The 26,432-nt window shown below is 47.9% G+C and overlaps 1 protein-coding gene across 5 annotated transcripts in view; it reads right to left on the bottom strand.

Moving 5' to 3' along the window:
* The window catches only part of DCTN1 (dynactin subunit 1), a 101,934-nt gene that overhangs the window by 3,315 nt on the left and 72,187 nt on the right, over positions 1 to 26,432 (bottom strand). For 3 of the 5 annotated variants that reach the window (XM_075261927.1, XM_075261943.1, XM_075261947.1), the window contains 20 exons: positions 19,323 to 19,401; positions 19,092 to 19,251; positions 18,878 to 18,982; positions 14,741 to 14,932; positions 14,554 to 14,670; positions 14,322 to 14,474; positions 14,023 to 14,183; positions 9,309 to 9,477; positions 9,137 to 9,205; positions 8,821 to 8,883; positions 8,582 to 8,731; positions 8,347 to 8,508; positions 8,133 to 8,264; positions 7,807 to 7,935; positions 6,723 to 6,865; positions 6,437 to 6,603; positions 6,282 to 6,296; positions 1,136 to 1,269; positions 666 to 849; positions 508 to 581 (listed from right to left, as the gene is read on the bottom strand). In XM_075261927.1, coding sequence (XP_075118028.1) covers positions 508 to 581; positions 666 to 849; positions 1,136 to 1,269; positions 6,282 to 6,296; positions 6,437 to 6,603; positions 6,723 to 6,865; positions 7,807 to 7,935; positions 8,133 to 8,264; positions 8,347 to 8,508; positions 8,582 to 8,731; positions 8,821 to 8,883; positions 9,137 to 9,205; positions 9,309 to 9,477; positions 14,023 to 14,183; positions 14,322 to 14,474; positions 14,554 to 14,670; positions 14,741 to 14,932; positions 18,878 to 18,982; positions 19,092 to 19,251; positions 19,323 to 19,401 — 2,558 coding nt within the window. The remainder of the gene's footprint in view (positions 1 to 507; positions 582 to 665; positions 850 to 1,135; positions 1,270 to 6,281; positions 6,297 to 6,436; positions 6,604 to 6,722; positions 6,866 to 7,806; positions 7,936 to 8,132; positions 8,265 to 8,346; positions 8,509 to 8,581; positions 8,732 to 8,820; positions 8,884 to 9,136; positions 9,206 to 9,308; positions 9,478 to 14,022; positions 14,184 to 14,321; positions 14,475 to 14,553; positions 14,671 to 14,740; positions 14,933 to 18,877; positions 18,983 to 19,091; positions 19,252 to 19,322; positions 19,402 to 26,432) is intronic. The other 2 variants (XM_075261936.1, XM_075261956.1) reach the window with 1 other exon arrangement.

Raw genomic sequence — 26,432 nt, 5'->3', positions numbered from 1 at the left:
GGATGACATGACAGCGCTGTAAGCTCCTCCCTCAGGATGACATGACAGCGCTGTAAGCTCCTCCCTCAGGATGACATGACAGCGCTGTAAGCTCCTCCCTCAGGATGACATGACAGCGCTGTAAGCTCCTCCCTCAGGATGACATGACAGCGCTGTAAGCTCCTCCCTCAGGATGACATGACAGCGCTGTAAGCTCCTCCCTCAGGATGACATGACAGCGCTGTAAGCTCCTCCCTCAGGATGACATGACAGCACTGTAAGCTCCTCCCTCAGGATGACATGACAGCGCTGTAAGCTCCTCCCTCAGGATGACATGACAGCGCTGTAAGCTCCTCCCTCAGGATGACATGACAGCGCTGTAAGCTCCTCCCTCAGGATGACATGACAGCGCTGTAAGCTCCTCCCTCAGGATGACATCACAGCGCTGTAAGCTCCTCCCTCAGGGTGACATCACAGCACTGTAAGCTCCTCCCTCAGGATGACATCACAGTGACAGCTGACACCCACCTTCAGCTTGTCGATGGTGTCGTTCAGCGCCTGTAGTCGGGCCGTCTGCTCCAGGAGTTGGGCAGCAGGGTTACCTGTACATGGAGGAATGTAGACATGGATACAGCTCTATGGCCGGCGGCGCAGACTTCTCTCCCCTCCCCCGCAGCAGCACTTACCCCCTTTCTTGTGTGTGATGTCCACCACCTTGGAGTTGGCGCTCATCTGTTGCAGTGTGTCCAGCAGCTGGCTGGTCTTTCGGTACAGTGTGCCAGTCATGGCCTCCTGACGGTCTTTGGGTAGCGTCAGTTTAGGGAGGTTCAGAGGAGGGAGCAGCGACAGCTCGTCCTTCATTCGCTTGGCCTGGGGGGGATAGCGGGGGTCTCCATGATAAAGGGCTCGGGGAAAGCTGGATGACAGTCACTACAGACCATACAGCGGTCACAGGGACCCTCACTCAGCTTTCCTGGCCTACTGAATGGCAAACAGTCCTGTAATAACACCCAAGCCTTCTATCCCTGAAGAATCAATCATGTCTGCCATTCAGGCCCCAGGAAAGCAGGGTGACAAGGCCCCCAGGAAAGCAGGGTCACCAGGCCCCCAGGAAAGCAGGGTGACAAGGCCTGGGTGCTGCAGGTACAGGTATTACCTTCAGCCGGTTGTTCTCGTGCTTCAGGTGCTTCATGGAGAGGCGCAGGGTGTCGATCTGCTGCAGCAGCAGGGGCGAGTCCTTGACCTGGACGGGGCCGGAGCCGTTCAGCAGGGCCTGGCTGGCTGGGACACCTGGGCAAAGGGGGAGGTGCGAGGGAAACAGTCAGCAGGGAGGGGGACGCAACACCTCCAATACATGCAGTGTCAGCAGGTACCACACAGGACTCCGCAGGGGAGCTGCATGCAGAAAACAGGATGGAAGATGCAATCAAAGACCACAAGATGGCGCCGCTGCTCGCAACCTGTCAGCTGATAACTACAGCCGACTCCAAACATAGCCAAAGCCGCAGCAAAAGCCAAACGTGATGCATTATCAGCATAAAGACTGCAGCTCTGGATGTGACTGGAGTGGGAGAATGCTGAACGCAGCTCTGACTAACTGGAGTGGGAGAATGCTGAATGCAGCTCTGGATGTGACTAGAGAAGGAGAATGCTGAATTGCAGCTCTGGATGTGACTGGAGTAGGAGAATGCTGAATTGCAGCTCTGGATGTGACTGGAGTGGGAGAATGCTGAACGCAGCTCTGACTAACTGGAGTGGGAGAATGCTGAATGCAGCTCTGGATGTGACTAGAGAAGGAGAATGCTGAATTGCAGCTCTGGATGTGACTGGAGTAGGAGAATGCTGAATTGCAGCTCTGGATGTGACTGGAGTAGGAGAATGCTGAATTGCAGCTCTGGATGTGACTGGAGTAGGAGAATGCTGAATGCAGCTCTGGATGTGACTGGAGTAGGAGAATGCTGAATGCAGCCCTGACTGTGATTGGAGAATGCTGAATGCAGCTCTGGATGTGACTGGAGTAGGAGAATGCTGAATGCAGCTCTGGATGTGACTGGAGTAGGAGAATGCTGAATGCAGCTCTGGATGTGACTGGAGTAGGAGAATGCTGAATGCAGCCCTGACTGTGATTGGAGAAGGAGAATGCTGAATGCAGCTCTGGATGTGACCGGAGTAGGAGAATGCTGAATGCAGCCCTGACTGTGATTGGAGTAGGAGAATGCTGAATGCAGCTCTGGATGTGACTGGAGTAGGAGAATGCTGAATGCAGCTCTGACTGTGATTGGAGTAGGAGAATGCTGAATGCAGCCCTGACTGTGATTGGAGAAGGAGAATGCTGAATTCAGCTCTGGATGTGATTGGAGTAGGAGAATGCTGAATGCAGCTCTGGATGTGACTGGAGTAGGAGAATGCTGAATGCAGCTCTGGATGTGACTGGAGTAGGAGAATGCTGAATGCAGCTCTGGATGTGACTGGAGTAGGAGAATGCTGAATGCAGCTCTGGATGTGACTGGAGTAGGAGAATGCTGAATGCAGCTCTGGATGTGACTGGAGTAGGAGAATGCTGAATGCAGCTCTGGATGTGACTGGAGTAGGAGAATGCTGAATGCAGCTCTGACTGTGATTGGAGTAGGAGAATGCTGAATGCAGCCCTGACTGTGATTGGAGAAGGAGAATGCTGAATTCAGCTCTGGATGTGACTGGAGTAGGAGAATGCTGAATGCAGCTCTGACTGTGATTGGAGTAGGAGAATGCTGAATGCAGCCCTGACTGTGATTGGAGTAGGAGAATGCTGAATGCAGCTCTGGATGTGACTGGAGTAGGAGAATGCTGAATGCAGCTCTGGATGTGACTGGAGTAGGAGAATGCTGAATGCAGCTCTGGATGTGACTGGAGTAGGAGAATGCTGAATGCAGCCCTGACTGTGATTGGAGAATGCTGAATGCAGCTCTGGATGTGACTGGAGTAGGAGAATGCTGAATGCAGCTCTGGATGTGACTGGAGTAGGAGAATGCTGAATGCAGCTCTGGATATGACTGGAGTAGGAGAATGCTGAATGCAGCTCTGGATGTGACTGGAGTAGGAGAATGCTGAATGCAGCCCTGACTGTGATTGGAGAAGGAGAATGCTGAATGCAGCCCTGACTGTGATTGGAGTAGGAGAATGCTGAATGCAGCTCTGGATGTGACTGGAGTAGGAGAATGCTGAATGCAGCCCTGACTGTGATTGGAGTAGGAGAATGCTGAATGCAGCCCTGACTGTGATTGGAGTAGGAGAATGCTGAATGCAGCCCTGACTGTGATTGGAGTAGGAGAATGCTGAATGCAGCTCTGACTGTGATTGGAGTAGGAGAATGCTGAATGCAGCTCTGGATGTGACTGGAGTAGGAGAATGCTGAATTCAGCTCTGGATGTGACTGGAGTAGGAGAATGCTGAATGCAGCTCTGGATGTGACTGGAGTAGGAGAATGCTGAATGCAGCTCTGGATGTGACTGGAGAAGGAGAATGCTGAATTCAGCTCTGGATGTGACTGGAGTAGGAGAATGCTGAATGCAGCTCTGGATGTGATTGGAGAAGGAGAATGCTGAATGCAGCCCTGACTGTGATTGGAGAAGGAGAATGCTGAATTCAGCTCTGGATGTGACCGGAGTAGGAGAATGCTGAATGCAGCTCTGGATGTGACTGGAGTAGGAGAATGCTGAATGCAGCTCTGGATGTGATTGGAGTAGGAGAATGCTGAATGCAGCTCTGGATGTGACTGGAGTAGGAGAATGCTGAATGCAGCTCTGGATGTGACTGGAGTAGGAGAATGCTGAATGCAGCTCTGACTGTGATTGGAGTAGGAGAATGCTGAATGCAGCCCTGACTGTGATTGGAGAAGGAGAATGCTGAATGCAGCCCTGACTGTGATTGGAGAAGGAGAATGCTGAATGCAGCCCTGACTGTGATTGGAGAAGGAGAATGCTGAATGCAGCCCTGACTGTGATTGGAGAAGGAGAATGCTGAATTCAGCTCTGGATGTGACTGGAGTAGGAGAATGCTGAATGCAGCTCTGGATGTGACTGGAGTAGGAGAATGCTGAATGCAGCTCTGGATGTGACTGGAGTAGGAGAATGCTGAATGCAGCCCTGACTGTGATTGGAGAAGGAGAATGCTGAATGCAGCCCTGACTGTGATTGGAGTAGGAGAATGCTGAATGCAGCTCTGGATGTGACTGGAGTAGGAGAATGCTGAATGCAGCCCTGACTGTGATTGGAGTAGGAGAATGCTGAATGCAGCCCTGACTGTGATTGGAGTAGGAGAATGCTGAATGCAGCCCTGACTGTGATTGGAGAAGGAGAATGCTGAATGCAGCCCTGACTGTGATTGGAGAAGGAGAATGCTGAATGCAGCCCTGACTGTGATTGGAGAAGGAGAATGCTGAATGCAGCCCTGACTGTGATTGGAGAAGGAGAATGCTGAATTCAGCTCTGGATGTGACTGGAGTAGGAGAATGCTGAATGCAGCTCTGGATATGACTGGAGTAGGAGAATGCTGAATGCAGCTCTGGATGTGACTGGAGTAGGAGAATGCTGAATGCAGCCCTGACTGTGATTGGAGAAGGAGAATGCTGAATGCAGCCCTGACTGTGATTGGAGTAGGAGAATGCTGAATGCAGCTCTGGATGTGACTGGAGTAGGAGAATGCTGAATGCAGCCCTGACTGTGATTGGAGTAGGAGAATGCTGAATGCAGCCCTGACTGTGATTGGAGTAGGAGAATGCTGAATGCAGCCCTGACTGTGATTGGAGTAGGAGAATGCTGAATGCAGCTCTGACTGTGATTGGAGTAGGAGAATGCTGAATGCAGCTCTGGATGTGACTGGAGTAGGAGAATGCTGAATTCAGCTCTGGATGTGACTGGAGTAGGAGAATGCTGAATGCAGCTCTGGATGTGACTGGAGAAGGAGAATGCTGAATTCAGCTCTGGATGTGACTGGAGTAGGAGAATGCTGAATGCAGCTCTGGATGTGATTGGAGAAGGAGAATGCTGAATGCAGCCCTGACTGTGATTGGAGAAGGAGAATGCTGAATTCAGCTCTGGATGTGACCGGAGTAGGAGAATGCTGAATGCAGCTCTGGATGTGACTGGAGTAGGAGAATGCTGAATGCAGCTCTGGATGTGATTGGAGTAGGAGAATGCTGAATGCAGCTCTGGATGTGACTGGAGTAGGAGAATGCTGAATGCAGCTCTGGATGTGACTGGAGTAGGAGAATGCTGAATGCAGCTCTGACTGTGATTGGAGTAGGAGAATGCTGAATGCAGCCCTGACTGTGATTGGAGAAGGAGAATGCTGAATGCAGCTCTGGATGTGACTGGAGTAGGAGAATGCTGAATGCAGCCCTGACTGTGATTGGAGAAGGAGAATGCTGAATGCAGCTCTGGATGTGACTGGAGTAGGAGAATGCTGAATGCAGCTCTGACTGTGATTGGAGTAGGAGAATGCTGAATGCAGCCCTGACTGTGATTGGAGTAGGAGAATGCTGAATGCAGCCCTGACTGTGATTGGAGAAGGAGAATGCTGAATTCAGCTCTGGATGTGACTGGAGTAGGAGAATGCTGAATGCAGCTCTGGATGTGACTGGAGTAGGAGAATGCTGAATGCAGCTCTGGATGTGACTGGAGTAGGAGAATGCTGAATGCAGCTCTGACTGTGATTGGAGTAGGAGAATGCTGAATGCAGCCCTGACTGTGATTGGAGTAGGAGAATGCTGAATGCAGCTCTGGATGTGACTGGAGTAGGAGAATGCTGAATGCAGCTCTGGATGTGACTGGAGTAGGAGAATGCTGAATGCAGCCCTGACTGTGATTGGAGTAGGAGAATGCTGAATGCAGCTCTGGATGTGACTGGAGTAGGAGAATGCTGAATGCAGCTCTGGATGTGACTGGAGTAGGAGAATGCTGAATGCAGCTCTGGATGTGACTGGAGTAGGAGAATGCTGAATGCAGCCCTGACTGTGATTGGAGTAGGAGAATGCTGAATGCAGCTCTGGATGTGACTGGAGTAGGAGAATGCTGAATGCAGCTCTGACTGTGATTGGAGTAGGAGAATGCTGAATGCAGCCCTGACTGTGATTGGAGTAGGAGAATGCTGAATGCAGCTCTAACTGTAACTGGAGTAGGAATGTAGAGAGTGTCACATGAGTAGGGGAACTGTAAAGGCAGTTTTGGATGTAACTAGTGTACAGATCTATCAGATTTAACCCATCACATTCCACCTTGAGGGGGTGAGATAGAATGAAGCATGCGTTGCGTGCCGTACTATACCTCTCTGCTCTTCCTCTATACCATGTGCAGAGAAGAAAAGAGAGCGCCGCCCCGGAGAAGGAGGTCAGCGGGTCACAGAGAGAGAGAAAGGGCGGCCATTAAGAAGAGGCGGAGTCATCCACAATCCCTCCCACCCTCCAGAAAACTAGGCTTACCTCCAGCAATACCGGACACAATGGAGGCCACCCCGGACCCTGGGGATCCGCGCAGCCCCTCGATGGTGCGCTTGGACTGATTGGTCAGCCTCTGGCGGAGCTCCGCCTTCTCAGACTCCAGCTGGTCGATGTCAGCCTGCAGGGCGTCCATGGTCTCCTCAAACTCCCTGTACACAATCAGCAAAAACCGCCATGAACACCGACCCCTTGGAAAGCTGAGTGACAACCAACATGGGCGCCACGCAAGCTCATCCTCAGAGGTGGTTGGATAGAAGATGGCACTCACTTCTCCTTCTTCTTCAGCAGGGTCTGGGTCTCCTCCAGTTTGGTCTGGATCTTCTCCACCCTGTCGTCGGCCTCCTTAGAGGCGCTGTCTAGTTTCTTCTCCAGAAGACTGAGCCGCACGTTGGCCTCACTAAGCTCCTCCCCCTGAGAGTAGACCAAGGAAAGGGTTACCTGGAGCAGCAGTGCATGCTGGGAGATGTGTTATGGTGCATGCTGGGGTTACATTGCATGCTGGGAGATGTAGTGTTACGGTGCATGCTGGGAGATGTAGTGTTACGGTGCATGCTGGGGTTACATTGCATGCTGGGAGATGTAGTGTTACGGTGCATGCTGGGGTTACATTGCATGCTGGGAGATGTGTTATGGTGCATGCTGGGGTTACATTGCATGCTGGGAAATGTGTTATGGTGCATGCTGGGGTTACGGTGCATGCTGGGAGATGTAGTGTTACGGTGCATGCTGGGGTTACAGTGCATGCTGGGGTTACATTGCATGCTGGGAGATGTGTTATGGTGCATGCTGGGGTTACATTGCATGCTGGGGTTACATTGCATGCTGGGAGATGTAGTGTTACGGTGCATGCTGGGGTTACGGTGCATGCTGGGAGATGTAGTGTTATGGTGCATGCTGGGGTTACGGTGCATGCTGGGAGATGTAGTGTTACGGTGCATGCTGGGGTTACAGTGCATGCTGGGGTTACATTGCATGCTGGGAGATGTAGTGTTATGGTGCATGCTGGGGTTACGGTGCATGCTGGGAGATGTAGTGTTACGGTGCATGCTGGGGTTACAGTGCATGCTGGGGTTACATTGCATGCTGGGAGATGTGTTATGGTGCATGCTGGGGTTACATTGCATGCTGGGGTTACATTGCATGCTGGGAGATGTAGTGTTACGGTGCATGCTGGGAGATGTAGTGTTACGGTGCATGCTGGGGTTACATTGCATGCTGGGGTTACAGTGCATGCTGGGAGATGTAGTGTTACGGTGCATGCTGGGAGATGTAGTGTTACGGTGCATGCTGGGGTTACATTGCATGCTGGGGTTACAGTGCATGCTGGGAGATGTAGTGTTTCCAGGGCTCACCTTTATCTTGAGAGACTTCTTTAACTCCTTAATGACTGTCTCTCTGTCTTCTAACTTCAATCCCAATCCCTCGGCGTCCGTAATCTCGGCTCTCAGGGCGGCGGCTCGCTGGTCTACAGGAGGAGGAGTCTGTGGAGAGATGCCCCTCCCATCAGTCACCTGTCCATGATAGGCCCCTCCGGGAGAATCACCCCATCCCATAATAATCACCCCATCCCATTATCTACTCCCATCATAATCAGCATCAGCATAGTCCATAAGACGACCCTTCCAGAATCACCCCATAAGCCCCGCCCCCATGATAAGCCCCTCCCAGCCCCGCGCACCTTGCTCTGAGGCTTCTCGGCGTCGTACTCGCCCTCCTGCATGGCGGTGGCCATCTTGTTCATGGTTGCGATCAGGATGTTACAGGACTGGCGCAGGCACTCGTAGGGGTTACTGCCCTGGGTGCCGTAAATCTACAGGAAGAGACGCGGTCAGTGTTCACTGTAAATAAAGTTATTCTGGTTCCCAGGCGGGCCCCTGGATCTGGCCCCTCACCTGTTCTGCCGCTTTGAAGGCCACGTCCTCCAGCTTCAGCGCCTGCAGCCCCTCATTCTCCCCCAGAGGGGCAACCATCTGCGCCCCGGCAGCTGCCACCTCCTGGAAGACGGCCACCACCCACTTCAGGTGCTTACGGCAGTCTAGGAGAGTCTCAGCCACCTGCAGAGACAGGCATGATGAGGGTTGGAGTCCGCACCCATGACCCCTCTCCTATGCCAGGGCCGCCGCTTACCTGCTGCCCAAAGTTGAGGGCCGCTGGGATCCCCGCCGCCTCGGTGCCCGGCATCCTGCGCCGGATCTTCTTACAGAACTGGCGGATGTCACTGCAAGAAGTCTCCAGGTCCTTCAGGAGGATGGCGAAGTCTGACGCCTCCTGTCCGAGCTGAAGAACACGACAAAGAAGGGGTGAATGCAAGCGGCTGGGGGAGTAGCATGCTGGGAGTAGTAGTACTAATAAGGGGAAGGACTCACGTGTAAGAAGGCCCGAAGTCTGCTCACTTCTACCCCCATACAGTCCAGGGCGCTCTGGGTAAACTGCAGCCGAAGAGGAGAGAGTCACCGGGAGACCAGCAGGGGGAGACAGCACAGCCGAGGGACTGTACCATACACAGCACAGGGGGAGACAAGGACTGTATCACAGACACCACAGGGGAGGGACTGTACCATACACAGCACAGGGGAGGGACTGTACCATACACAGCACAGGGGAGGGACTGTACCATACACAGCACAGGGGCAGACATGGGCTATACCACACACACAGACTACAGCAGACATCTTGGCTCACCTTGATGTGGTCGGACAGCTGCATGGTGCAGTCCTCAGCCTGGTCGGCCAGGTGGATGCTGTACAGGTGCTGTCAAGGGGAAGATACAACAACCAGTGAGATGAAGCAGCTCCAGAACTCCCCTGCAGGTGGAGCTGTCAGCATTGGGGGGTCACATGGGTGACTGAGGTACCTGGTAATACTTGATGGCCTTGGTCAGGGGCTCTACGTTCACCGTCTCATCCAGCTGATCCTTGTGCAGTAATTCTATGAGGAAGTCCAGGGATCGCTCGTGTACGCTCATCTCCGGGTACAGCGCCCCCACCTTCTTATACACCTCCACACTGCACCGACCCAGAGCCCTGCAGAGAGAACAACATGTACCAAACCCTCAGCGAGGACTACACTGTGTATACACCAAGGGACAACACTGACATCTAGTGGTGGAAGGACAAAGCTACACTATATGCCAGAGGAAAAGTAATGTACGTACACAGTGACTGCACCAGCAGAATAGTGAGCGCAGCTCTGGAGTATAATACAGGATAAGTAATGTAATGTATGTACACAGTGACTGCACCAGCAGAATAGTGAGCGCAGCTCTGGAGTATAATACAGGATAAGTAATGTAATGTATGTACACAGTGACTGTACCAGCAGAATAGTGAGCGCAGCTCTGGAGTATAATACAGGATAAGTAATGTAATGTATGTACACAGTGACTGCACCAGCAGAATAGTGAGCGCAGCTCTGCAGTATAATACAGGATAAGTAATGTAATGTATGTACACAGTGACTGTACCAGCAGAATAGTGAGCGCAGCTCTGGAGTATAATACAGGATAAGTAATGTAATGTATGTACACAGTGACTGTACCAGCAGAATAGTGAGCGCAGCTCTGGAGTATAATACAGGATAAGTAATGTAATGTATGTACACAGTGACTGTACCAGCAGAATAGTGAGCGCAGCTCTGGAGTATAATACAGGATAAGTAATGTAATGTATGTACATAGTGACTGCACCAGCAGAATAGTGAGCACAGCTCTGGAGTATAATACAGGATAAGTAATGTAATGTATGTACACAGTGACTGCACCAGCAGAATAGTGAGCGCAGCTCTGGGGTATAATACAGGATAAGTAATGTAATGTATGTACACAGTGACTGCACCAGCAGAATAGTGAGTGCAGCTCTGGAGTATAATACAGGATAAGTAATGTAATGTACGTACACAGTGACTGTACAAGCAGAATAGTGAGCGCAGCTCTGGAGTATAATACAGGATAAGTAATGTATGTACACAGTGACTGTACCAGCAGAATAGTGAGCGCAGCTCTGGAGTATAATACAGGGTAAGTAATGTAATGTATGTACATAGTGACTGCACCAGCAGAATAGTGAGCGCAGCTCTGGAGTATAATACAGGATAAGTAATGTAATGTATGTACACAGTGACTGCACCAGCAGAATAGTGAGCGCAGCTCTGGGGTATAATACAGGATAAGTAATGTAATGTATGTACACAGTGACTGTACCAGCAGAATAGTGAGCGCAGCTCTGGAGTATAATACAGGATAAGTAATGTATGTACACAGTGACTGTACCAGCAGAATAGTGAGCGCAGCTCTGGAGTATAATACAGGATAAGTAATGTAATGTATGTACACAGTGACTGTACCAGCAGAATAGTGAGCGCAGCTCTGGAGTATAATACAGGATAAGTAATGTAATGTATGTACACAGTGACTGCACCAGCAGAATAGTGAGCGCAGCTCTGGGGTATAATACAGGATAAGTAATGTAATGTATGTACACAGTGACTGTACCAGCAGAATAGTGAGCGCAGCTCTGGAGTATAATACAGGATAAGTAATGTATGTACACAGTGACTGTACCAGCAGAATAGTGAGCGCAGCTCTGGAGTATAATACAGGATAAGTAATGTAATGTATGTACACAGTGACTGTACCAGCAGAATAGTGAGCGCAGCTCTGGAGTATAATACAGGATAAGTAATGTAATGTATGTACACAGTGACTGCACCAGCAGAATAGTGAGCGCAGCTCTGGGGTATAATACAGGATAAGTAATGTAATGTATGTACACAGTGACTGCACCAGCAGAATAGTGAGCGCAGCTCTGGAGTATAATACAGGATAAGTAATGTAATGTATGTACACAGTGACTGTACCAGCAGAATAGTGAGCGCAGCTCTGGAGTATAATACAGGATAAGTAATGTAATGTATGTACACAGTGACTGCACCAGCAGAATAGTGAGCGCAGCTCTGGGGTATAATACAGGATAAGTAATGTAATGTATGTACACAGTGACTGCACCAGCAGAATAGTGAGCGCAGCTCTGGAGTATAATACAGGATAAGTAATGTAATGTATGTACACAGTGACTGCACCAGCAGAATAGTGAGCGCAGCTCTGGAGTATAATACAGGATAAGTAATGTAATGTATGTACACAGTGACTGCACCAGCAGAATAGTGAGCGCAGCTCTGGAGTATAATACAGGATAAGTAATGTAATGTATGTACACAGTGACTGTACCAGCAGAATAGTGAGCGCAGCTCTGCAGTATAATACAGGATAAGTAATGTAATGTATGTACACAGTGACTGCACCAGCAGAATAGTGAGTGCAGCTCTGGGGTATAATACAGGATAAGTAATGTAATGTATGTACACAGTGACTGTACCAGCAGAATAGTGAGCGCAGCTCTTGGGTATAATACAGGATAAGTAATGTAATGTATGTACACAGTGACCGCACCAGCAGAATAGTGAGCGCAGCTCTGGAGTATAATACAGGATAAGTAATGTAATGTATGTACACAGTGACTGCACCAGCAGAATAGTGAGCGCAGCTCTGGAGTATAATACAGGATAAGTAATGTAATGTATGTACACAGTGACTGCACCAGCAGAATAGTGAGCGCAGCTCTGGGGTATAATACAGGATAAGTAATGTAATGTATGTACACAGTGACTGTACCAGCAGAATAGTGAGCGCAGCTCTGGGGTATAATACAGGATAAGTAATGTAATGTATGTACACAGTGACTGTACCAGCAGAATAGTGAGCGCAGCTCTGGAGTATAATACAGGATAAGTAATGTATGTACACAGTGACTGCACCAGCAGAATAGTGAGCGCTGCTCTGGAGTATAATACAGGATAAGTAATGTAATGTATGTACACAGTGACTGTACCAGCAGAATAGTGAGCGCAGCTCTGGAGTATAATACAGGATAAGTAATGTATGTACACAGTGACTGTACCAGCAGAATAGTGAGCGCAGCTCTAGAGTATAATACAGGATAAGTAATGTATGTACACAGTGACTGTACCAGCAGAATAGTGAGCGCAGCTCTGGAGTATAATACAGGATAAGTAATGTAATGTATGTACACAGTGACTGTACCAGCAGAATAGTGAGCGCAGCTCTGGAGTATAATACAGGATAAGTAATGTAATGTATGTACACAGTGACTGTACCAGCAGAATAGTGAGCGCAGCTCTGGAGTATAATACAGGATAAGTAATGTATGTACACAGTGACTGCACCAGCAGAATAGTGAGCGCTGCTCTGGAGTATAATACAGGATAAGTAATGTAATGTATGTACACAGTGACTGTACCAGCAGAATAGTGAGCGCAGCTCTAGAGTATAATACAGGATAAGTAATGTATGTACACAGTGACTGTACCAGCAGAATAGTGAGCGCAGCTCTAGAGTATAATACAGGATAAGTAATGTATGTACACAGTGACTGTACCAGCAGAATAGTGAGCGCAGCTCTGGAGTATAATACAGGATAAGTAATGTAATGTATGTACACAGTGACTGTACCAGCAGAATAGTGAGCGCAGCTCTGGAGTATAATACAGGATAAGTAATGTAATGTATGTACACAGTGACTGCACCAGCAGAATAGTGAGCGCAGCTCTGGAGTATAATACAGGATAAGTAATGTAATGTATGTACACAGTGACTGTACCAGCAGAATAGTGAGCGCAGCTCTAGAGTATAATACAGGATAAGTAATGTATGTACACAGTGACTGCACCAGCAGAATAGTGAGCGCAGCTCTGGAGTATAATACAGGATAAGTAATGTAATGTATGTACACAGTGACTGTACCAGCAGAATAGTGAGCGCAGCTCTGGGGTATAATACAGGATAAGTAATGTAATGTATGTACACAGTGACTGTACCAGCAGAATAGTGAGCGCAGCTCTGGGGTATAATACAGGATAAGTAATGTAATGTATGTACACAGTGACTACACCAGCAGGATAGTGAGCGCAGCTCTGGGGTATAATACAGGATAAGTAATGTAATGTATGTACACAGTGACTGTACCAGCAGAATAGTGAGCGCCGCTCTGGAGTATAATACAGGATAAGTAATGTAATGTATGTACACAGTGACTGTACCAGCAGAATAGTGAGCGCAGCTCTGGAGTATAATACAGGATAAGTAATGTAATGTATGTACACAGTGACTGTACCAGCAGAATAGTGAGCACAGCTCTGGAGTATAATACAGGATAAGTAATGTAATGTATGTACACAGTGACTGTACCAGCAGAATAGTGAGCGCAGCTCTGCAGTATAATACAGGATAAGTAATGTAATGTATGTACACAGTGACTGTACCAGCAGAATAGTGAGCGCAGCTCTGAGGTATAATACAGGATAAGTAATGTAATGTATGTACACAGTGACTGTACCAGCAGAATAGTGAGCGCAGCTCTGCAGTATAATACAGGATAAGTAATGTAATGTATGTACACAGTGACTGCACCAGCAGAATAGTGAGCGCAGCTCTGCAGTATAATACAGGATGTCTGAGACTAGTACTCTGTAGACACGCAGTGACTTGCACTTACTGCTCATATTTGTGTAGTGTTGCCTGCAGCAGGCTCAGAGAATATACCAGGCCGGCAGCGAAGCTCATTTGTTCCCCTACTGCTCCTCTCATGCCAGTCTTCTCATTATTGGCCTCGGACAGTTCAAACTTCTCCTGAGCCTGCTTGCTGATGAGCTCCGCCTGGAGAAACACAAACACATCATCATCATCATCCCTGTATGTAGAGCACACGTCCTGGGTGACCACCATTATGGCTGCAGTATACTGAGCACAGCCATTACCACCCAGCTTTCTAGATTCCTGACCGTGTATGCTGACCTTGCAGATGAGTCTGGGGATGAGCAGCAGTACTAGGATGCAGTCGTGGTCTCCTCCGTGGCGCAGGAAGCTGTCTGGCATGAAGGAGGTGAGGAGTGACACGTGGCGGTTGGCTTGGCCGACTTCCATCTTGCGCAGCTCCATCTCAATGGCCTGACAAACAGAGAATGTGCAGTTTTGTGCCCTGACAACCCGGCGGGCCCGGCTTAGCCTTTCCTGTGGGGTCTCCTACCTTGGCGTGGGCTTTAGTCTCCGCAAACTTGATCTTGAAGTCGAACATCTCGGGCGAGGGCTGCTGCTCCTTCTCCACGCTGGCCTCCTGCTGGTTGCGGAGCTCTCGGTTCACTTCCTGTAATATATGATGCGGTGAGCGCCTGGTACGGGTGAGCGGCCATTGTGCCCCTCTATAGGGCGCTCACCTGTAAGTGTGCCGTCAGATCCCGGTACTTTTTGATGGTCTGCTGATAGTCCGCCACTGTCTCCTGAGCCGCCTCCACGCGCTTCTCAGCCTCCCGCACACGAGCATTGGCCATGTCAAGCTGCTCCCGCAACTCCAGCTCCGTCTCACGGGCGTTCTCCTGAAGCTCATCGTTCATCTCATTGATGGCTTCCTGGGGGACGAGATACAAAGGAGAGAGCTCAACACTGGACCACCAGAGAGTATATAACCAGGAGAGAGCTCAACACTGGACCACCAGGGAGTATATAACCAGGACAGAGCCATACACTGGACCACCAGGGAGTATATAACCAGGAGAGAGCTCAACACTGGACCACCAGGGAGTATATAACCAGGACAGAGCTCTACACTGGACCACCAGGGAGTATATAACCAGGACAGAGCTCTACACTGGACCACCAGGGAGTATATAACCAGGACAGAGCTCTACACTGGACCACCAGGGAGTATATAACCAGGACAGAGCTCTACACTGGACCACCAGGGAGTATATAACAAGGACAGAGCCATACACTGGAGCACCAGGGAGTATATAACCAGGACAGAGCTCTACACTGGACCACCAGGGAGTATATAACCAGGACAGAGACGTACACTGGACCACCAGGGAGTATATAACCAGGACAGAGCTCTACACTGGACCACCAGGGAGTATACAACTAGTACAGAGCTCTACACTGGACCACCAGGGAGTATATAACTAGTACAGAGCTCTACACTGGACCACCAGGGAGTATATAACCAGGACAGAGCTCTACACTGGACCACCAGGGAGTATATAACCAGGACAGAGCTCTACACTGGACCACCAGGGAGTATATAACCAGGAGAGAGCTCAACACTGGACCACCAGGGAGTATATAACCAGGAGAGAGCTCAACACTGGACCACCAGGGAGTATATAACCAGGAGAGAGCTCTACACTGGACCACCAGGGAGTATATAACCAGGACAGAGCTCTACACTGGACCACCAGGGAGTATATAACCAGGAGAGAGCTCAACACTGGACCACCAGGGAGTATATAACCAGGAGAGAGCTCAACACTGGACCACCAGGGAGTATATAACCAGGACAGAGCCATACACTGGACCACCAGGGAGTATATAACCAGGACAGAGCTCTACACTGGACCACCAGGGAGTATATAACCAGGACAGAGCTCTACACTGGACCACCAGGGAGTATATAACCAGGACAGAGCTCTACACTGGACCACCAGGGAGTATATAACCAGGACAGAGCTCTACACTGGACCACCAGGGAGTATATAACCAGGACAGATCTCTACACTGGACCACCAGGGAGTATATAACCAGGACAGAGCTCTACACTGGACCACCAGGGAGTATATAACCAGGACAGAGACGTACACTGGACCACCAGGGAGTATATAACCAGGACAGAGCTCTACACTGGACCACCAGGGAGTATATAACCAGGACAGAGCTCTACACTGGACCACCAGGGAGTATATAACCAGGACAGAGCTCTACACTGGACCACCAGGGAGTATATAACCAGGACAGAGCCGTACACTGGACCACCAGGGAGTAAATAACCAGGACAGAGCTCTACACTGGACCACCAGGGAGTATATAACCAGGACAGAGCCATACACTGGACCACCAGGGAGTATATAACCAGGACAGAGCTCTACACTGGACCACCAGGGAGTATATAACCAGGACAGAGCCATACACTGGACCACCAGGGAGTATATAACCAGGACAGAGCCATACACTGGACCACCAGGGAGTATATAACCAGGAGAGAGCTCAACACTGGACCACCAGGTAGTATATAACCAGGACAGAGCCATACACTGGACCACCAGGGAGTATATAACCAGGACAGATCTCTACACTGGACCACCAGGGAGTATATAACTAGTACAGAGCTCTACACTGGACCACCAGGGAGTATATAACCAGGACAGATCTCTACACTGAACCACCAGGGAGTATATAACCAGGACAGAGCTCTACACTGGACCACCAGGGAGTATATAACTAGTACAGAGCTCTACACTGGACCACCAGGGAGTATATAACTAGTACAGATCTCTACACTGGACCACCAGGGAGTATATAACCAGGACAGAGATGTACACTAGACCACCAGGGGGTATATAACTAGGACAGAGCCATACACTGGACCACCAGGGAGTATATAACTAGTACAGAGCTCTACACTGGACCACTAGGGAGTATATAACCAGGACAGAGCCTACACTGAACCACCAGGGAGTAAATAACCAGGACAGATCTCTACACTGAACCACCAGGGAGTATATAACCAGGACAGAGCCTACACTGGACCACCAGGGAGTATATAACCAGGACAGAGACGTACACTGGACCACCAGGGAGTATATAACTAGTACAGAGCTCTACACTGGACCACCAGGGAGTATATAACCAGGACAGAGCCATACACTGGACCACCAGGGAGTATATAACCAGGACAGAGCTCTACACTGAACCACCAGGGAGTATATAACCAGGACAGAGCCTACACTGGACCACCAGGGAGTATATAACCAGGACAGAGACGTACACTGGACCACCAGGGAGTATATAACCAGGACAGAGATGTACACTAGACCACCAGGGGGTATATAACTAGGACAGAGCCATACACTGGACCACCAGGGAGTATATAACCAGGACAGAGCTCTACACTGGACCACCAGGGAGTATATAACTAGTACAGAGCTCTACACTGGACCACCAGGGAGTATATAACCAGGACAGAGCCTACACTGGACCACCAGGGGGTATATAATCAGGACAGAGCTCTACACTGGACCACCAGGGAGTATATAACTAGTACAGAGCTCTACACTGGACCACCAGGGGGTATATAACCAGGACAGAGCTCAACACTGGACCACCAGGGAGTATATAACCAGGACAGAGCCATACACTGGACCACCAGGGAGTATATAACCAGGACAGAGACGTACACTGGACCACCAGGGAGTATATAACTAGTACAGATCTCTACACTGGACCACCAGGGAGTATATAACCAGGACAGAGCCATACACTGGACCACCAGGGAGTATATAACCAGGACAGAGCCATACACTGGACCACCAGGGAGTATATAACCAGGACAGAGACGTACACTGGACCACCAGGGAGTATATAACCAGGACAGAGACGTACACTGGACAACCAGGGAGTATATAACCAGGACAGAGCTCTACACTGGACCACCAGGGAGTATATAACCAGGACAGAGACGTACACTGGACCACCAGGGAGTATATAACCAGGACAGATCTCTACACTGGACCACCAGGGAGTATATAACTAGTACAGAGCCATACACTGAACCACCAGGGAGTATATAACTAGTACAGAGCTCTACACTGGACCACCAGGGAGTATATAACCAGGACAGATCTCTACACTGAACCACCAGGGAGTATATAACCAGGACAGAGCTCTACACTGGACCACCAGGGAGTATATAACTAGTACAGAGCTCTACACTGGACCACCAGGGAGTATATAACTAGTACAGAGCTCTACACTGGACCACCAGGGAGTATATAACCAGGACAGATCTCTACACTGAACCACCAGGGAGTATATAACCAGGACAGAGCTCTACACTGGACCACCAGGGAGTATATAACTAGTACAGAGCTCTACACTGGACCACCAGGGAGTATATAACTAGTACAGAGCTCTACACTGGACCACCAGGGAGTATATAACCAGGACAGAGCCATACACTGGACCACCAGGGAGTATATAACCAGGACAGAGCTCTACACTGGACCACCAGGTAGTATATAACCAGGACAGAGCTCTACACTGGACCACCAGGGAGTATATAACCAGGACAGAGCTCTACACTGGACCACCAGGGAGTATATAACTAGGACAGAGCTCTACACTGGACCACCAGGGGGTATATAACTAGTACAGAGCTCTACACTGGACCACCAGGGAGTATATAACCAGGACAGAGCCTACACTGGACCACCAGGGGGTATATAACCAGGACAGAGCATTACACTAGACCACCAGGGCAGTAACTCTATTGGGCAGAGCTCTTTGCTTATACACTGAGGTCATACCAGGTCAGTGACGGTCTCGCGCAGCTCTCGCACTCTCTCCTCCAGGTCCAGGTTCCTCTCGGTCAGCGTTTCCACCATCTCTTCAGCTCCTAGCGCAGCGTCCACCTACACAGGTCAGAAGAATATACTGTGTATCTCACATGTGGACTTGTCAGGAGGGAAGAAGACAATGGGTGAAGGATGACGGATCCCGTACGGATCTGCCAGATCTCACCTGCTCCTTCAGCTCATCGATGGTCTTCTCCATCTGCGAGGCCTCCTCCTGTAACTTCTCCTTCTGCTGCCGCAGACTCTCCAGCTCCGTGTTCTTCTTCTCCAGTTGTTTCTGCACCTTGACGTGTTCCTGCTTCTCTGAGGCGGACAGATCCCTCATCCTACAAGAGGCCACTGGTCAGGGTCTGTGCCTGATGGATAACCGGAAGTATAAAGCATGGGGGACACTTACCTCACCAGGGCCTCCTTCAATCTGCCGTTCTGCTCCTCCAACTGCTTGACCTGGTAGCTGGACGCTGCTCCATCTGACCCTACAGATATGGGAGACAGAACACAGGCCTAAGCGAGGACGGAGAACTACAAGAACCAAAAGTCCTAATGACACGAAACCAGGGGGGAGTGAGGGGGCAGAAGCGTGGAGCGTATGGCTAATCTTCTATATACTCCACCCCCTGTACATTACTCCATGTCCTGATATATACTCCACCCCCTGTACATTACTCCATGTCCTGATATATACTCCACCCCCTGTACATTACTCCATGTCCTGATATATACTCCACCCCCTGTACATTACTCTACTATGTCCTGATATATACTCCACCCCCTGTACAATACTCCATGTCCTGATATATACTCCACCCCTGTACATTACTCCATGTCCTGATATATACTCCACCCCTGTACATTACTCCATGTCCTGATATATACTCCACCCCCTGTACATTACTCCATGTCCTGATATATACTCCACCCCCTGTACATTACTCCATGTCCTGATATATACTCCACCCCTGTACATTACTCCATATCCTGATATATACTGCACCCCCTGTACATTACTCCATATCCTGATATATACTCCACCCCCTGTACATTACTACATGTCCTGATATATACTGCACCCCCTGTACATTACTCCATATCCTGATATATACTCCACCCCCTGTACATTACTACATGTCCTGATATATACTCCACCCCCTGTACATTACTCCATGTCCTGATATATACTCCACCCCTGTACATTACTCCATGTCCTGATATATACTCCACCCCTGTACATTACTCCATATCCTGATATATACTCCACCCCCTGTACATTACTACATGTCCTGATATATACTCCACCCCCTGTACATTACTCTACTATGTACTGATATATACTCCACCCCCTGTACATTACTCCATGTCCTGATATATACTCCACCCCCTGTACATTACTCCATATCCTGATATATACTCCACCCCCTGTACATTACTACATGTCCTGATATATACTCCACCCCCTGTACATTACTACATGTCCTGATATATACTGCACCCCCTGTACATTACTCTACTATGTCCTGATATATACTCCACCCCCTGTACATTACTCTACTATGTCCTGATATATACTCCACCCCCTGTACATTACTCTACTATGTCCTGATATATACTCCACCCCCTGTACATTACTCCATGTCCTGATATATACTCCACCCCCCGTACATTACTCCATGTCCTGATATATACTCCACCCCCTGTACATTACTCCATGTCCTGATATATACTCCACCCCCTGTACATTACTCCATATCCTGATATATACTCCACCCCCTGTACATTACTCCATGTCCTGATATATACTCCACCCCCTGTACATTACTCCATGTCCTGATATATATTCCACCCCCTGTACATTACTCCATGTCCTGATATATACTCCACCCCCTGTACATTACTCCATGTCCTGATATATACTCCACCCCTTGTACATTACTCCATGTCCTGATATATACTCCACCCCCTGTACATTACTCCATGTCCTGATATATATTCCACCCCCTGTACATTACTCCATATCCTGATATATACTCCATCCCCTGTACATTACTCCATGTCCTGATATATACTGCACCCCCTGTACATTACTCTACTATGTCCTGATATATACTCCACCCCCTGTACATTACTCCATATCCTGATATATACTCCACCCCCTGTACATTACTCCATGTCCTGATATATACTCCACCCCCTGTACATTACTCCATGTCCTGATATATACTCCATCCCCTGTACATTACTCCATGTCCTGATATATACTCCACCCCTTGTACATTACTCCATGTCCTGATATATACTCCATCCCCTGTACATTACTCCATGTCCTGATATATACTCCACCCCCTGTATATTACTCCATGTCCTGATATATACTCCACCCCCTGTACATTACTCCATGTCCTGATATATACTCCACCCCCTGTACATTACTCCATGTCCTGATATATACTCCACCCCCTGTATATTACTCCATGTCCTGATATATACTGCACCCCCTGTACATTACTCCATATCCTGATATATACTCCACCCCCCGTTACATTACTCCATATCCTGATATATACTCCACCCCCTGTACATTACTATAACCTGATATATACTTCACCCCCTGTACATTACTACATGTCCTGATATATACTCCACCCCCTGTACATTACTCCATGTCCTGATATATACTCCATCCCCTGTACATTACTCCATGTCCTGATATATACTCCATCCCCTGTACATTACTCCATGTCCTGTTATATACTCCACCCCCTGTACATTACTACATGTCCTGATATATACTCCACCCCCTGTATATTACTCCATGTCCTGATATATACTGCACCCCCTGTACATTACTCTACTATGTCCTGATATATACTCCACCCCCTGTACATTACTCCATATCCTGATATATACTCCACCCCCTGTACATTACTCCATATCCTGATATATACTCCATCCCCTGTACATTACTCCATGTCCTGATATATACTGCACCCCCTGTACATTACTCCATGTCCTGATATATACTCCACCCCCTGTACATTACTACATGTCCTGATATATATTCCACCCCCTGTACATTACTCCATATCCTGATATATACTCCATCCCCTGTACATTACTCCATGTCCTGATATATACTGCACCCCCTGTACATTACTCCATGTCCTGATATATACTCCATCCCCTGTACATTACTCTACTATGTCCTGATATATACTCCATCCCCTGTACATTACTCTACTATGTCCTGATATATACTCCACCCTTGTACATTACTCCATGTCCTGATATATACTCCATCCCACTGTACATTACTCTACTATGTCCTGATATATACTCCACCCCCCGTACATTACTCCATGTCCTGATATATACTCCACCCTTGCACATTACTCCATGTCTTGATATATACTCCACCCCTGTACATTACTATGTCCTGATATATACTCCACCCCCTGTACATTACTCCATGTCCTGATATATACTCCACTCCCTGTACATTACTCCATGTCCTGATATATACTCCACCCCCTGTACATTACTCCATGTCCTGATATATACTCCACCCCCTGTACATTACTCCATGTCCTGATATATACTCCACCCCCTGTACATTACTCCATGTCCTGATATATACTCCACCCCCTGTACATTACTCCATGTCCTGATATATACTCCACCCCCTGTACATTACTCTACTATGTACTGATATATACTCCACCCCCTGTACATTACTCCATGTCCTGATATATACTCCACCCCCTGTACATTACTCCATGTCCTGATATATACTCCACCCCCTGTACATTACTCCATGTCCTGATATATACTCCACCCCCTGTACATTACTCTACTATGTACTGATATATACTCCACCCCCTGTACATTACTCCATATCCTGATATATACTCCACCCCCTGTACATTACTCCATGTCCTGATATATACTCCACCCCCTGTACATTACTCCATGTCCTGATATATACTCCACCCGCTGCACATTACTCCATGTCCTGATATATACTGCACCCCCTGTACATTACTCCATGTCCTGATATATACTCCACCCCTGTACATTACTCCATATCCTGATATATACTCCACCCCCTGTACATTACTCCATGTCCACATATTTACTACACCCCTGTACATTACTCCATATCCTGATATATACTCCACCCGCTGCACATTACTCCATGTCCTGATATATACTCCACCCCCTGTACATTACTCCATGTCCTGATATATACTCCACCCCTGTACATTACTCCATATCCTGATATATACTCCACCCCCTGTACATTACTCCATGTCCTGATATATACTCCACCCGCTGCACATTACTCCATGTCCTGATATATACTCCACCCCTGTACATTACTCCATATCCTGATATATACTCCACCCCCTGTACATTACTCTACTATGTCCTGATATATACTCCACCCCCTGTATATTACTCCATGTCCTGATATATACTCCACCCCCTGTACATTACTCCATGTCCTGATATATACTCCATCCCCTGTACATTACTCCATATCCTGATATATACTCCACCCCTGTACATTACTCCATATCCTGATATATACTCCATCCCCTGTACATTACTCCATGTCCTGATATATACTCCACCCCCTGTACATTACTCCATATCCTGATATATACTCCACCCGCTGCACATTACTCCATGTCCTGATATATATACTCCACCCCCTGTACATTACTCCATGTCCTGATATATACTCCACCCCCTGTACATTACTCCATATCCTGATATATACTCCATCCCCTGTACATTACTCCATGTCCTGATATATACTGCACCCCCTGTACATTACTCCATATCCTGATATATACTCCACCCCCTGTACATTACTCTACTATGTCCTGATATATACTCCATCCCCTGTACATTACTCTACTATGTCCTGATATATACTCCATCCCCTGTACATTACTCTACTATGTCCTGATATATACTCCACCCTTGTACATTACTCCATGTCCTGATATATACTCCATCCCACTGTACATTACTCTACTATGTCCTGATATATACTCCACCCCCCGTACATTACTCCATGTCCTGATATATACTCCACCCCTGTACATTACTCCATATCCTGATATATACTCCATCCCCTGTACATTACTCCATGTCCTGATATATACTCCACCCCCTGTACATTACTCCATATCCTGATATATACTCCATCCCCTGTACATTACTCCATGTCCTGATATATACTGCACCCCCTGTACATTACTCCATGTCCTGATATATACTCCATCCCCTGTACATTACTCTACTATGTCCTGATATATACTCCATCCCCTGTACATTACTCTACTATGTCCTGATATATACTCCACCCTTGTACATTACTCCATGTCCTGATATATACTCCATCCCACTGTACATTACTCTACTATGTCCTGATATATACTCCACCCCCCGTACATTACTCCATGTCCTGATATATACTCCACCCTTGTACATTACTCCATGTCTTGATATATACTCCACCCCTGTACATTACTATGTCCTGATATATACTCCACCCCCTGTACATTACTCCATGTCCTGATATATACTCCACCCCCTGTACATTACTCTACTATGTCCTGATATATACTCCACCCCCTGTACATTACTCCATGTCCTGATATATACTCCACCCCCTGTACATTACTCCATGTCCTGATATATACTCCACCCCCTGTACATTACTCCATGTCCTGATATATACTCCACCCCCTGTACATTACTCCATGTCCTGATATATACTGCACCCCCTGTACATTACTCCATGTCCTGATATATACTCCACCCCCTGTACATTACTCCATGTCCTGATATATACTCCACCCCCTGTACATTACTCCATGTCCTGATATATACTCCACCCCCTGTACATTACTCCATGTCCTGATATATACTCCATCCCCTGTACATTACTCCATGTCCTGATATATACTGCACCCCCTGTACATTACTCCATGTCCTGATATATACTCCATCCCCTGTACATTACTCTACTATGTCCTGATATATACTCCATCCCCTGTACATTACTCTACTATGTCCTGATATATACTCCACCCTTGTACATTACTCCATGTCCTGATATATACTCCATCCCACTGTACATTACTCTACTATGTCCTGATATATACTCCACCCCCCGTACATTACTCCATGTCCTGATATATACTCCACCCTTGTACATTACTCCATGTCTTGATATATACTCCACCCCTGTACATTACTATGTCCTGATATATACTCCACCCCCTGTACATTACTCCATGTCCTGATATATACTCCACCCCCTGTACATTACTCTACTATGTCCTGATATATACTCCACCCCCTGTACATTACTCCATGTCCTGATATATACTCCACCCCCTGTACATTACTCCATGTCCTGATATATACTCCACCCCCTGTACATTACTCCATGTCCTGATATATACTCCACCCCCTGTACATTACTCCATGTCCTGATATATACTCCACCCCCTGTACATTACTCCATGTCCTGATATATACTCCACCCCCTGTACATTACTCAATGTCCTGATATATACTCCACCCCCTGTACATTACTCTACTATGTCCTGATATATACTCCACCCCCTGTACATTACTCCATGTCCTGATATATACTCCATCCCCTGTACATTACTCCATGTCCTGATATATACTCCATCCCCTGTACATTACTCCATGTCCTGATATATACTCCACCCCCTGTACATTACTTCATGTCCTGATATATACTCCACCCCCTGTACATTACTCTACTATGTCCTGATATATACTCCACCCCCTGTACATTACTCCATGTCCTGATATATACTCCATCCCCTGTACATTACTCTACTATGTACTGATATATACTCCACCCCCTGTACATTACTCCATGTCCTGATATATACTCCACCCCTGTACATTACTCCATGTCCTGATATATACTCCATCCCCTGTACATTACTCTACTATGTCCTGATATATACTCCACCCCCTGTACAATACTCCATGTCCTGATATATACTCCACCTCCTGTACAATACTCCATGTCCTGATATATACTCCACCTCCTGTACATTACTCCATGTCCTGATATATACTCCACCCCCTGTACATTACTCCATGTCCTGATATATACTGCACCCCCTGTACATTACTCCATGTCCTGATATATACTCCACCCCCTGTACATTACTATGTCCTGATATATACTCCACCCCCTGTACATTACTCCATGTCCTGATATATACTCCACCCCCTGTACATTACTATGTCCTGATATATACTCCATCCCCTGTACATTACTCTACTATGTACTGATATATACTCCACCCCCTGTACATTACTCTACTATGTACTGATATATACTCCACCCCCTGTACATTACTCCATGTCCTGATATATACTCCATCCCCTGTACATTACTCTACTATGTACTGATATATACTCCACCCCCTGTACATTACTCCATGTC

The sequence above is a fragment of the Leptodactylus fuscus genome, chromosome 1, assembly GCF_031893055.1.
Source record: "Leptodactylus fuscus isolate aLepFus1 chromosome 1, aLepFus1.hap2, whole genome shotgun sequence".
Lineage (NCBI taxonomy): Eukaryota > Metazoa > Chordata > Amphibia > Anura > Leptodactylidae > Leptodactylus > Leptodactylus fuscus.
Note: the sequence above shows the minus strand (reverse complement) of the source record. Positions and strands in the feature narration are given on the sequence as shown.